This window comes from Solanum pennellii, chromosome 7, assembly GCF_001406875.1.
Source record: "Solanum pennellii chromosome 7, SPENNV200".
Lineage (NCBI taxonomy): Eukaryota > Viridiplantae > Streptophyta > Magnoliopsida > Solanales > Solanaceae > Solanum > Solanum pennellii.
In genome coordinates this window covers 424,809-439,184 of record NC_028643.1, presented here as the reverse complement: position 1 = coordinate 439,184, position 14,376 = coordinate 424,809, and the positions used below count along the sequence as shown (strand labels likewise).

General features: G+C 32.6%; 2 protein-coding genes across 3 annotated transcripts; both read right to left on the bottom strand.

Annotated features, from left to right (window-relative positions):
- Nucleotides 1-3,099: 3,099 nt before the first annotated feature.
- On the bottom strand, nt 3,100-10,229 carry LOC107026558 (probable galacturonosyltransferase 6). Of its 2 annotated transcripts, none has more exons than XM_015227562.1 (9): nt 9,741-10,229; nt 9,594-9,628; nt 8,167-8,208; nt 7,937-8,075; nt 7,740-7,816; nt 6,625-6,851; nt 5,425-5,782; nt 3,881-4,396; nt 3,100-3,706 (listed from the first exon to the last, which is right to left on the bottom strand). In XM_015227562.1, exons 1-9 carry the CDS (start codon nt 9,856-9,858, stop codon nt 3,431-3,433), a joined length of 1,788 nt encoding a protein of 595 aa, XP_015083048.1. In that variant the 5' UTR covers nt 9,859-10,229; the 3' UTR covers nt 3,100-3,430. The 2 variants fall into 2 exon arrangements, with proteins under 2 accessions (XP_015083048.1, XP_015083049.1); XM_015227563.1 differs by having other exon boundaries at nt 7,746-7,816.
- A 1,777-nt stretch (nt 10,230-12,006) lies between these two features.
- LOC107024398 (S-norcoclaurine synthase 1-like) lies at nt 12,007-13,248 on the bottom strand. The gene is made up of 2 exons (XM_015225379.2): nt 13,007-13,248; nt 12,007-12,451 (listed from the first exon to the last, which is right to left on the bottom strand). Exons 1-2 carry the CDS (start codon nt 13,176-13,178, stop codon nt 12,174-12,176), a joined length of 450 nt encoding a protein of 149 aa, XP_015080865.1. The 5' UTR covers nt 13,179-13,248; the 3' UTR covers nt 12,007-12,173.
- Between the last annotated feature and the right edge of the window lie 1,128 nt (nt 13,249-14,376).

The following is a 14,376-nucleotide window of genomic DNA, read 5'->3' as shown; positions in this document are numbered from 1 at the left end:
ACCTATTAATTGAACAATCTTTGCCTTAAAATTATAGAATGTATATAGATCAAAGACCAGTTCAATATCATCACTGAAAAATCGTAAGATATTTATAGGTCAAATGTCGTATCTAGCTTAAAATCGATTGATCAATTGATTAGATAACATTTTGTCCTAAAAAGTCAGAGATAGATGTATACCTATCAAAAAAATCCATATATATATATATATATATATGCTAGTCTGTCTATATAGCAAGTAAAATAATATTTTTCTCTCTTTTATATAGGTTGGTCAATCAACACAAATGGCTTCTACAAAGCCCCCATTAGCAAATTCATCAAAGAAGCCAAGGCTACAAGTGCAAAACACTAGTAGTATCAAGGACAAAAAAGTAATGGAGGAAGGTGAGCGGGCAGAAGTATCAATTAGTAGAACCGTAAGCCCCATGAACATAAATGAAGCTATAACATCAGCAGCAGAAAATCCAGCTTTGCAACGTGCCCTTGAAATTATAAGATTCAGGAGAACTCAAGGTAATCTATTACTCTTTTCTTCTTTTTTTTCTTTTTTTTTTGTAAATTAAACTACATGATAATGTTAAAGATTAGGAGCATATGTAGTTAAAGATGTATGTAAATTCACCCTAACACAATAATCTTGACTCATACCTTATATGTGTTATAAACCCACTAATAAATAAGTATAGTTTGAATCAAGTAAATTAATTAGGCCGCGAGAAAATTTCGAATTTGAAACTATGATATTTAAATCCTAGATCGGTCACTATATATGATTGTTTGTAGCACAGAAAGAAAAGAAAAGCATGGAGATCAAGAATAAAGGAGCAACAAGTAGCAAAGAGATTTTGACCACAATTCCAGAAGATGATGTGATCATACCACCAATCAAACCCTTTGAAATTTAGTATCTTCCTTTTCAAATGTTTGGAAGGTGAAATGTATCTTAATCTTAACTATAACTATCTTGGTACTTAATTTGAGACTGTTAAATAGAAATTCAGAAATGACTGATGTTAAGGGTTTTGAGAAATCTATTGCTACAGTTTATGTATTTATCATTTATAGCATGAGGAGAGAGGCTAGCTAGATGCTAGATACAAATTATATTTGATGAATTTAAGTTGTATCGACGAATACACAATGATATATGAATGTTGATATAATTGTATCAGATACATACTTGTTGATACATGTTGTATCACTTGTATTCATTCATGGTAGAGAAATACAGACTGATATAAGTTGTATTTGACACATACATGCTACTAATACAGTTGTATTAGTTGTATTCATTCGCTATACAAAGATATAGGTTGTATTCGATACATACAAACCGATACAAGTCGTATTTAATACATACAAGATGATACAATTTTATCACTAGTATGTGTTCACTTTTGTATCGCTTTTCATTCGCGATACAAAAATAAAGAAATATAGATTGATAGGTACATGTTGATCCAAAACAGTGTGTTAAAACAATGACTAGAGAGTTGCACTTGACACAAGTAGTTTCTTCTCTTTTTTTCCATGTATTCATTCCCTCTATTTGGCAAAATAGAGTTGAATAAATAATGTCTCTATTATGTGGAGTATCATAGTGAAATATATTGTGTATATATATAAAGGGAGACGAGCAAGAGAGAAAGAGAGAATGAAGTGCAACAAAAGAGGGAGAGAATGAGCAAGGAGGCATGCATAATTGAAAGAGAAAAAAGAGGCAAGAAAAAGTGAAATATATTGGATTTAACTTATTAAAGTATAATCATGATTATAAAAGGTGTTATTTTTGGTATTACTATTATTTTACATGATCCAAAAACTTCCATAACGTTGGCGTGATTCAATTTGAACGGATCTTGACATGATACATCCTCATAATGAAAATAGAGGTAAAACATGAGTTTATCCATTATGAGTATTAGATTGAAGTTCTCTTGATGAAGACTGTCAAATCCTATCCCGTAGATACAAAATGCCTGGTCCTCCTCTCCTGTGTCGACGTAGAGTGTAGTGCGGAGTGGAAAATTGTTGGGAAAGAAACTCGGGATTTCTCGAGAAATATCATAGTACATGATTTTTATACAAGGTAAAATTTCGTTGAGTTTGGCGCGAGTTTTGAGTTTTGAAAGCTTAATGCTTGACAGAGTTGACTTCATTGCTTGACAGAGTTGACTTCAATGCTTGACAGAGTTGACTTCAGTCAACATTCAGAGATTCTGACGTTGAATCAAAACTCTATCAGTTCCACAAGCTCTGAAAGAGTCCTTTTTGTCTGCTGTGATGATTGGTTTAGGTTTTCAAGCTTCTATTTAGAGTCAGTGTGATTAGGCATTTTAGCCTTTAAGTTCAGTCAAAATTTGACTTAGGTCAACTTTTTGATGAACGTGCTCAAATCGAATTCTATCAATGCAACTAGCTTCAGAATGTCGATTTTGGTCTAGAACAACCTTTTGATTGGATTCCCAAAGGTGTCAGTGTGAGTATTTCACTTCTTGGCGTTTTATTGTGTTTTTCGATTAAAGTAACAACTTTGATAAACATTTTGACAAAACGACCTCAAACGACATGTTTTGTCGATTCCATTGAGACCAAAATGTCATTCCCAACAAATTCGCAAAAGGTTGAAAATGGCTCAATGTCGACAAAAGTCTTATTCCGATATTCGAAGAAGGAAACTTAAATTGATGTTGATGATTGAGTCTCCTTTAAAATCATGTTAAGGTTTACTCATCAATAATCACATCCCCTAATGATGATTAGTTGATTACCTATCATACAGAATCCAAAGAGCCATTCTAGGAAATTGTCTTAAAATATCTTTGCCATATTCATAGTAATAATAATTGGTTTACATTTTAGACTTTGAAAATTTAATGCTATGAATAAAATTTGTTATCCGAGACACTTAACTAGAGGTCTTAAGTTCGAACCTTGAGAACGTTAAAACACTAGCCATGATGGGCTTTCTACAGTGTGAATCTAGATTAGTTGTGTCTATGATTGAAAAAACTAAAATAAGGTGCACCCTATAAGTTTTTTCCAAAGCAATCCCTCCCTCTTCAACAATATACATTCTACAAGAAGAAGAATGTCACAGAGAAATATATTTCTTATCTCATCTACAACTGGTAAATCATAAGAACATTTTTAGCATTCTACAAGATCAATATACATGCAAGTCCAAGCATTGCAGGAATCTCAGGGACATGCCAATATCAGGTCCCAAGTTATTGCTATTGTGGGATAAATTTCTATGACCGCTGAGCAGGAAATAAACGTGGACAGGAGGGGAGTAAAAGTTGGACTTTACAAGTTAAAAATTGCGGGATCAATGTGTGAAAGAATAAGGTGAACGTGAGGGGTTCCTACACTACGTGATTTTGGTGAAATGGAACTCAGCCTACTGCTAAAGGATAAAATTCCTAGTCATGAATATTGCATTGTTGCACAAAAGGATGTTCATACCTAACGTGTTTCTTCCAGTACGGCTTGAACTTCTGGAGTCCAATCTCTAACCATGGTTTCATAACTCCATCATAATGAATCACAGCTGCTTGCTCGATTTCATTCAGTTTGACACCAGAGTCGTACCCCAATCCCAAGACATGCCATCTCCGATCTATAGCACGTGTATGTTTGTAGAAGGTCATCCAACCAATGGGCAAAGTACCAGCTTTCATTAATGGTCTATCACTTCCCTGCATAATGCATGGGCTAAAAATGAGGCAGTGACGAATAAAAGGAGAACAATGTAAAATATAACAGCTATAAGTCAAATTATACACATACATTATTATAGAGAAGCTAAGAATATGATTAATCGCTGGTCAATTCCATAAGTAATTAACAAACAACAGGATATAGATGCATACCAGCTCCAAGTACTTGTGATAGAGCCCAGTCAAGTTTCGTTTCCTCCACTCCTGCAGATCAAACAAATTCATCCCAAATGCCCATGTGCATGATTTCGCGTCAAATTTCGCTGCCACCATGGGGTCAGTGAAATTGATGAGCATATCCATTCGCCGGAATGACGGCTCGCCTTCAAGACAAGTCTCCACCGCACCATTCACTTTACCATTCATATTGATGTGCCAAAGTCCACTTAGATCCCTTTTCACAACCACGTCATGATCAAGGAGCACTATCTTGTTGAGAGAAGGAAAAATTTCAGGCAGGTAGAAGCGCAGGTGATTCAGTGGAGAAGTGTATCTTGGATCAAGAGACTCTTGCTTCTGCAGAGTATCCTTGTTCAGTAACCAATCAAACATGTCTATGCTCTGGATCTGAATCGTTGCTTTGCCAGGAGGATTCGACAAGAACCACATTGTCATTGCTGGTAGGTTAAGAGAATCTGTCACTACATGAAACACAATCTTCTCTGGAGCCTGCCAAATACATAAACACTCGCATAAATTTGTGCATAACGTACCATTTTTTAATTTATGTCTTCAAAATATATAGTAATCGTTTCCGTATTCCCGTTTTTCAAATGCTTTGCTCGAGCCAGGGATCTGTCGGAAAACGATTTTCTATTCTACGAGGTAGGGGTAAGGTTTGCGACCCTCCCCAGACCCCACCCTATGGGATCACACTCGGAATGTTGTTGTTGTAAAATCTATAGTAATCAATAGTATAAATTCGTGCATAACCATGATTATTTAACTTGTCTTCAAACTATATATAGTGATCAATAGTTGCTCCTTGCATCTACTGTTACAAAATCATCAGAGTTTAGCCCTTCCATACATGACAGTTGCATGATAAGTTACAAACGATAATGATACCGCAATCATAGTAGTTCTTTGAATTCTATTTGCAGAAGTGAGGAAACCAACAAATAATAGCATATGTGTTCTCATAAGTCGATAGTGGACTTAAATGCACAATTGGAATTACTCTGTTCCGCACTAAAGCCAAAGCTGCTTACAGGTAAGCATCAGTTTAACATAGATACTAAATGTTAAAAATTTCCTCTAAAGGCCATGTGCAAAATGACATATACTCCAAATACCTATGTTCTATTCTTAATCATCTTAAGATCACAGCAGATTAACAATGAGAAAACCTAAAAGGGAAAAATAGAGCGTGAATAAAAAATATACTCCCTTCTGTTAAATTTCTTAAAATGGTATGACTGGCTCAGAGATCAAGAAAATAAAGAGATTTTTGAATCTTGTGGTCTTAAATTAAAATTTTGTGTAATACACCAAAAATGTCTTTTGAATCTTGTGATTTTAAACATGCCATGTGAGATAATGGAACTAAAGAGGAGAGTTAAATACAAAAATTTGCTTTCTTTTTAAAATAGACTAAAAAGGGAAGTAATACACATAAACTGAAAGAGAGGGAGTAGAAAGAAATTGAAAAAAAGAAAATTAAAAGCCAAGAATAAGAAAATTAAGGAGATGCTCACCCTAGCAGTTGATACAGTTGAGTTGACAACTGCAGAACATGCCAAAACATTGTCAGAGAAAACAGCGAAGTGGTGGAGATCTGGATTCTGAAATTTATGTTGGTTAGGTAGTTTCTGCTCCTCGGTTTGTAGGGCAAAGTACTCAGTGGTTAACCGCATGGAGAGGCAATGAAGGCCTTTCGGAGTAGTTCTTCCGGCAAGATTTTCAAGGAAGGAAGCTTGATTCTTTTGCGTTCGAAGTTGTTCCTCAGCATTATACGTCATCGCACGAAGTTTTTTCACCATTGCCGAGCAATCAGGGAACAATCTACTAGCTTTCGACAGGGTTGCACTCATAGCCTTCATCTTCTGTATTGCCCTAAAAATGATAACTGTTCTTAGATCATACATACATCATTTAACTGCTCCCTAGTTTGCAATCAAAATAGTATACTTCCTATTTTAAAGATTCTATCAACTTTCCAAAAGTAAACGCTTTCCTCTACACTCTTCAATACTTTTCCCATATTTTAGCATTTAAAAGTCGGACGACTTCCCTTTTACAAAGTTAGCCTTATTGTCACTTCCCCAACCCATTTTTATCTCAAGACATCCAAACATCCATTCACAGATTAATAACTGCGCCCAAAAAGTAAACTAAAAAACAGGACAACAAAAAACCCAGTGAAATCCCACTATGTAGGGTCTGGAACTAAAAAATAGGAAAAGGTCATAAAGAGAATAAATACACTAAGTACTTAATGACAAGACTAAGAAAAAACATATTCACTTTCACTTGCCAACATTCAACACATAGTTACCAGACCAACCAAATTTCGTCAACTACTGAGGGACCAATAACAAGTTAAGTCACTTTTTGTGTACATAATTAACTTAAGCACCAAGTTATTTGTCAATTTCATTTAACCATTTCGACCTTCTCCTGGATACTCTTTCAGACACAACAAGTACAAAACATAACTCACACTTGTAAAAAAAAGAAGGTACAGAAAATAGCTCAAAAGAGCCATTACTCAAGCCAAGCAGATTTATGCGACGGTGGAGCAACCAACATATATCAAATCAGCCAGGTTCCATTATGTGTCCAGGTTTGAGCTTGTGTCCAAATAAGAGATAATGCCAAAGCTATTACAAAGAGATGATGTCATAGCTATTACAGTATTACGAAGAATTAAAGTGATAAAAGAATTATCATCTTACCTCCTTGACAAATCAGAATCTTTTGAAACTTCACCAGCAGCTCGTTCCAAGTCTTTAATTCGTAGCTTTATCTCTTTCACAAAATTAGAGTTACTACCTGCCGGTGCAAAATTCAAGAATGCTTTGGCCCTTATCAGCTGATCTTTAATCTCCTTCACCCTCTCATCCAATACCCTCCGTGGATGAGACTGTACATTCTGTCGCACCTCTTTTGCTCTGGATTTTTCCTGCAATATAACCAAGTGAAATCAGGTGATCACGCTAATTGCAGTTAACATGCACAAAATACATAAAACATATTCCAGGAGTTGACCAGTAGTATTCAACCATCCACGGCCAGTGGAAAGAGAAACCAATATTACTTTAAACCCTCAATACAATAATTAAGATTTTACTTTATCACATTTTATTTTACACAACCGCTGAATCTTGAAAAGTGAAAATCATAAATGAGCATGGCACATGAAAACTCCCTTCCTATAAGCGTCCAGTCAAACTTTCTTTTGATTTAGGAAAAAAAAGAAAAAGAACAAAAAAATTCATCTGAACCATCAAATCGACAGCTTCCCTATCGTCATGAACATGCAAAATCTAAATTTGCTAATTTAACTTAATCTAAGAAAACCATTTCTTGTAAGGTTCCAAAGCATGAAGACATAGTTTATTACTACACATTATCACAATCACCACATTAAAGCAACACCTTCAAAATTCAAACACCACTAAACAAGGGAATCCAGCTGTATGCATATGCAACTCTCAAGCTGCAAACAACACGTGATATTTTATATAACCACCATCAATTCTATTTTAGCCAAACAATAATAAAAGTACATCTATTAGTCTCAAGCTCTGGAGAAACAACATTACTGGCTTTCAAGTTTAATCAACTGTTCCACTATGCCCACTATGCCAAATTTCAGGATCAACTATATGAATGATTTGTAACCATTGCGCTCTACTTGCAAATGATTCCACCAGCAGCAACTCTATGATTTATACTGTACTAATTAAAAGATTGAAATCTATTTATTAAATAAAAGGAATGATGAAGAAAATTTCACACTATATGAATGAGATCTTTGATGTGGTGTCCAATGGACCTCCATACATACCGATACCTTTTCTCGTCTGCCCACTGTTTCCTCTGGTAAACTTTGTTGACCTACTTTCTTTGTATCATGTGTGGTTTCTGAAATTAGGTAGGAATGTGTACAATTAAGTTCCAGTTATTGAATGAAAAGAAATGCTTGTGGTGGTGGTTGTGGGGGGGGGGGATGGGATGTAAAGAACATCTGAATAATTAAATTACCATTATTTCCCGCCAAACTGATATTCTTAGGTTGACCAAGACTATCATTCTTATCAATGGTATACAAACTAACTGCAGAAATTTGGTTTCCATCTCGGTAGACATCCAAGATTGGTTCTTTGAGGTTTTCAACTTCTTCCTAAACCAAAAGGCAGAAAAAGGTTTGCAAACATAAGTTCAATTCAAGTGGATGTTCACAGTTGGAAGAACTTATATAGAGTTTATATCACCTGTTGGACTGCATTAAGCGCCTGAACCTCTATCCTGTGCTTCTGAAATGGAGAAATAGAAATATCAGTCAGATCATATCATAACAATATAATCCATCAATTCCAATCAAAACCCAAATAAGAAAAATCTCAATCAGATCTCATACAATAGAATCCATTTGTTTCAATTTACATGACACTCTTTCCATCTTTTTAGAACTTCCAAAGCATTCAAATTATTAACTTTGATATGATCTTTTCTATCAAACGAACTTGTTAACGGCTACTACTTCGACATTTTGATCATCACCACTACTATAAAAATAGACTCTATATGAGTTAACAAACATCATAAAACTCGGGGTCCAGTCAAAAACTGACACAAGCAATAAGTAGATAATTCTTCTCACAGAAAACTCTGCATCCTAGCCTTTACAAAGGAACAGGGTAATGGAAGTATGGGGACCATTAACAGCTTGATCTTTTACACCAAGTCCAAATTATGCAAACAAAGAGGGTACCAAAATACTAACTTCAGCTATAAAAAAAGAAGAAGCTCTTACGAATTACTAGAAAACACAATTTACATGAGTAAAATCAAACGTTTTAAAACAATCTATGCTTCTTTATCAACTTCCCCTCAGCAACATATACAAAAACAAAAGGGCAGGGTAATGGAAGTATGGGGACCATTAACAGCTTGATCTACAAGCAACAAGGGTACCAAAAAACTAACTTCAGCTGTAAAAAAGGAAGAAGCTCTTACAAATTACTAGAGAACACAATTTACACGAGTAAAATCAAATGTCAAAACAATCCATGCTTCTTTATCAACTTCCCCTCAGCAACATATACCAAAACAAATAGACAGGGTAAATGGAACTTATGGAAGTATGGGGACCATTAACAGCTTTATCTTTTACACCAGCTCGAAAATAGGTAAACAACAAGTGTCCCAAAAAAACAACTTCTTTTATTAAAAAAAAAAAGCTCTTACTGATTACCAGCAAACACATTGTAAAATAGAAAAATCAAATGTTCAAAATAATCTATATTGCTTTATCTACTTCCCCTCAAAAAGCTACCACAGATTACTAGCAAAAGCATTCTAAAATAGTAAAACCAAATGTTCAAAATAATCTATGCTGCTTTATCTACTTCCTCTCAACAACATACACCAAAACGAGCAATACCCGCAACAAAAACTGAATAAAGGAAAAGAAATCTTACAACAACGACACACCCAGTGTAATCCCACGTGTGGGGTCTGGGGAGAGTATGTATAAGCAAACCTTACCCCTACATCTCATCTCAAGTAAAGCATTGGAAAGCAATTTGAAACTAATGAAAGCATGACAACACACACTGAAAAAGGAACAGTCACTACCACAAAATAATACAACAACCGAAGTGCAATAAACAGTAAATAGTAACAGTAGAAATCTTACAAGAATGGATAAATCTCCAACAAACTCCTTCGATGCTGCAACAACCCAAATGTGAACAAAATCCAACCAAACAAATCAAATTAGCAAAAACAAAATGAACCCCACAAACCCAAACAACTTGAAAATGCATAGAAATCAAAATCATACCATCAGAACCAAGATGAATCAACCTATGTGAAGAAAACAACAAGATTGGAGTTGTAACAAAAACAGCAATCAAACAGAGGATAATAAAAATCCTCGTAAATCTTCTAGTAAACCTCATCTAAGACATGTAATTAACTCAAACAACACTTGGGGTTTTTAGATCGATTCAGATTCAATAAAGGGTATATCAAAATACACAGTTCCTGATACCAAAAAAAAAATGGTACTAGGGTTTTTTCTGGTTTTTTGTCTTCTAGGTCAAACGGAATCGATTTGGGTATTTTTTTAAATTAAAAAAATTTAATTTTGATTAAAGAATGGCGATGAAAACGGAGATTGATTGGGGGGTGCCATGTTCGTGTGTGCCCGTGAAGTGCAGGTGAAGGAAATGAGATTTCAAGAAGAAACGAAGGAAGAAAGAGAGAGTAAAAATGGAGTTATATACTTTTTGGAGAATTAACTTTAGGTTAGGTACAATTATACAATTATTGTCTAAATTTTAGAGAATTAACTTTAGGTTAGGTATATTTTATACAATCATTTTGGTATACACCGTAACCCCGCTCCTGTAAAATAGCTCACACACTATATGAAGATGTATAAGTTGTACGAGGTGAGCTCTATCAGAAAAGGGAGAAAATTATATATGATGAATGATATTAGTTGAATCCCGTTCTTCTAAAATAGCTCACATACTATACGAAGATGTATACGTTATACGAGGTGAGCACCATTAAAAAAGGGGGAAATCATATATGATGAATGATATTAGTTGAATCGCTCGTTAGACTAACACTTTATCTATTTTCAACTAATTAATTATTCATCATAGCTATAATTTACTATGATTACCGCTCGAGATTAATATTGCCCATTAATTGTGTGGGATAACCTCGAGTTTGTATAATTAGTCACGTTTGTATACATGTATAATTCAACACATTTATATAGTTCTCAACTAACAATTCTTTGTTTGATTTGTATTTGTATACGATGGTTTGTATTTGTATATGAGGATGATTTCTTTTGGTTTTTCAATTTTGTCATCATATGTATTCAATATTTTTGTGTATAACTTTTTAAAGTTTGTATAAACATTTAGTTTTTAGATTTTGTATAATATAATTTATGTAATGTAATTTGTATAATATATTTTTTGTTTGTTTCAAGTTCATATGTTTAGGTTTGTATCAGTTCCTTATTTCGATTTTTATCAATTGTATAATTCTAGACTTTATATTACTCAATTATACAAAACACACGCAAATTATACAAACATACCTGCAAATTATACAAACAAGATGTGAATTTATACAAATTATTATCCTCTCTCGCTCACCTCTCTCCCCCTTTCCCAATCTCGATCGCCAAAATACACAAATACATATATATAATATACAATTATCTAATTGATATACCTATAAAATTCACCTCTCTCCCATTCCCGCCCTCTCACTCGCCTCTCTCCTCCCTCCTCCCTATAACATATAGCTACGAATAAAAATTAACAAATTTATAGCTATGAAACGTAATTAGACTATTTTTAAATGAATATATGTGAAAGTTTCTCTTTGAATTATTAAAACATGTTTAGCTTTTAGCATCTCTTATTTCTAAGATTTATTTATCAACTTATAATTGAATGGCACAACTATTGGTTAAGTGGGCCGGCCCATTATGGTTAAGTCCAGGCACAACTACCCTTCATTCTGAATGGAAAATGTATATAATGTATATATAGTATTGTGCGATATTGTATTGTTTATTGAATATATACTTTTAAATAAATTATATTGTTCTTCGTCATTATATAAATGTTCTATATCAATAATTTGAATCATAAACCTACAATAAAAGTAGGATATTAGCAGAGTTACTATAAAAAATTAGGATAAAGAATATTGTGAAGCCGATATGGAAAATTAGCTTGCTCGTTGGGTATATTCGTTGGAACGGGCCTGAACTCCTTTTATTTCTTGTTTTAGTCCCATCTAAATGAAGCCCAATTTTGTTAATACGTAGAAATATATTTAATACTGTATTTCGAGAGTATTATAATGAAAGGTAGACGAATACCTTTCATTAAAACATTACGTAGTGAACTTACATATATATGCTAATTATACAGGTCAAAATTATTTTTCAATACATATATTATATAATAGATATTGAACAACTTTAACAAAATTTTGGGCTTTGTCACTAATTTAGCGATCAACAAAATAGATTGAAAATTATAAGGTCTTAGATTTAAAATTGCTACGGATAGCAAAAAAATATTAGGTGATTCTTTCTCATAATAACATCCAAATAGTAAGTCCATCATAATACATTACATTACAAGAAAGGGAAATAACAACAATAAGAAATTGTAAAATGGAAATTTACAACATAAACTATGAAAAAAATTTCCAAATAATAATAATAATAAGATTATTTCTCAAGATAATCAGCAGAAGCTTTCATGATGGCAATAAAAGCTTGGAGATTGGCAATAGTAAGATGAATATTTTCAATATCTTTAGTCTCAAAATCAATTGTAAGTTTGATGAAAGATGAATTTTCATCCTCTTCAATGACTTCAAATTTGAATCCATAGAAAGTAAATCCAAGATCAAGATATCCACCTTCAACAATCTCTACTTCCTTCACTCTTTTTTTATCATCCATTAACACAAACTTCTCTTTATATGGAGGATTCCCAAGTAAACCTAATACATTTAATTTTGTCCAAAAATAATTAAGTATCAAAAGGCCATCAAACAAACTTAAATCATCTGTCGTAGTTTGACTTAACACAAAGTTCAATAAAAAAAATTAATTGTGATGTTAGATATTCCATAACATTTGTGTGGCTATAAATATTTCTTATTAAGAAAATGAATTGAAATGTATCGTTTTTTATAAGAGGACTAATAGGAAAATAGTATCAAATAAAGTGAAGCGTAGGAGGTATGAGATAATCATGTAATAGGTATAATATAGCGGGTAAAAAACTATAATGTATTTGTTGTGGTAAGTATAAAAGCCTAGGGAATAGACAATTCCACTAATATAGGCGAAAATTTACTCACACCTTATGTTTATATCAAATCAATAAATATAAAGCGTTTTGCATTTATATATTGCCTTTGAAAGAAGAGGAAAAAGGAAGAGATAATTGTGCTAATTGTGTTCATACACGACACAGATCTTATATTTATTGATTTGATATAAATATCGTAGATAAATTGTATAAGGTTTGAAGTAGTAGATTAGTAACTTACTAACTTGCACTAGTGTACCAGCTCCTCCATTGCCTTCAATTAACTCAACTTTTTCAACAATGTGTGGGAGTTTTTCAACAACAAATTTTGAAAATTCATTAGTGCCATAAAGATTCCACACTTCACTTGCTGCTGCATTTATTTGTACTAGCTCTATAAATTTCCCCAACATGTTTTTCTTCTTCTTTTTCTGGTGACTATTAGTCAAATATATATTAATTAAGTTGCTATGAGACTCACATATAGTGTATATATATATATCTATATATAATACTAGATGCAAAGTGGGGCCAACAAATCATGATTAAAGTGGCGTTACGTATTTTTCTATTTCAATTTATGTGATATATATTTTTTTTATTAATCCAAAAAAAGACACATTTCTTATTTAACGAATGTTTAATACTATTATCGAGTCTTCATTTATTTTTGTTGATGTGAAATCAAATTATTACTAGTAAAACTCCTTTAGAGTGTAGATATTGAAATTCCAAAAATACTTCAACATAAATTTTTTAAAATACACTTAATATGAAATAGACGTGTCAATAAAGAGGTATCTGCTTCTAGCATCTAATTAATACTGATGATATATAAGTTGATAAAAGATAAATTTTCAACCACAAGTGCATAATCATAATTGGCCGGCCTTCATATTTTAATTGGTTGAAATGACTTCCTTGTATGGCAGGGCATTTGTATTATTTTTATTTTACTTATCTTGTGTAACAAATTGATATTATGATCCACTAGGCATAAATTAGATTCTAAGTGGTGTAAGAAATTTATTCACTGATCTTTCATTGAGTTTTAAATATTATTATATTATTATAAGCGATCTAATTATATAAATATTTATTTTAATATCGTTAATATGTAAAACTTAAACTTATAAGCTCATCTAGAAGGAGAATCAGTTGGAGCCCAATTATATAATCCATCCTAAGTAGCCCATTAACACAAATTACGTCACAACCTATTTTTATAGTTAACAAAAATAATTTTTTTACATATAATATTGATTTGATTTTGATTTTTTCTTTAGGTAAAGCGAAATCAAATCAATTATAGTCTAAATTTTAAAATATCAAATTAAATTAGACTAAATTACTAGCGGATCTTATTGTTGTTGTTCGTCGTCGATTTAATTTAGATTTGTCGATTTGGTGCCGTTTATTAATGAACTTAACATGATGGTGTATATCAATACACATAACTCAAATGCATTACCTTATAATTGAGTAAATTTTAGGTTTAGCAAATATATAAATTATATTTGTTTGTTATATCTATAGTTTGTATAATTGTACTTCATAGCGAACTATATGTTTGCTATGACTATTAATCTGTATATTGTTCATTATACATAT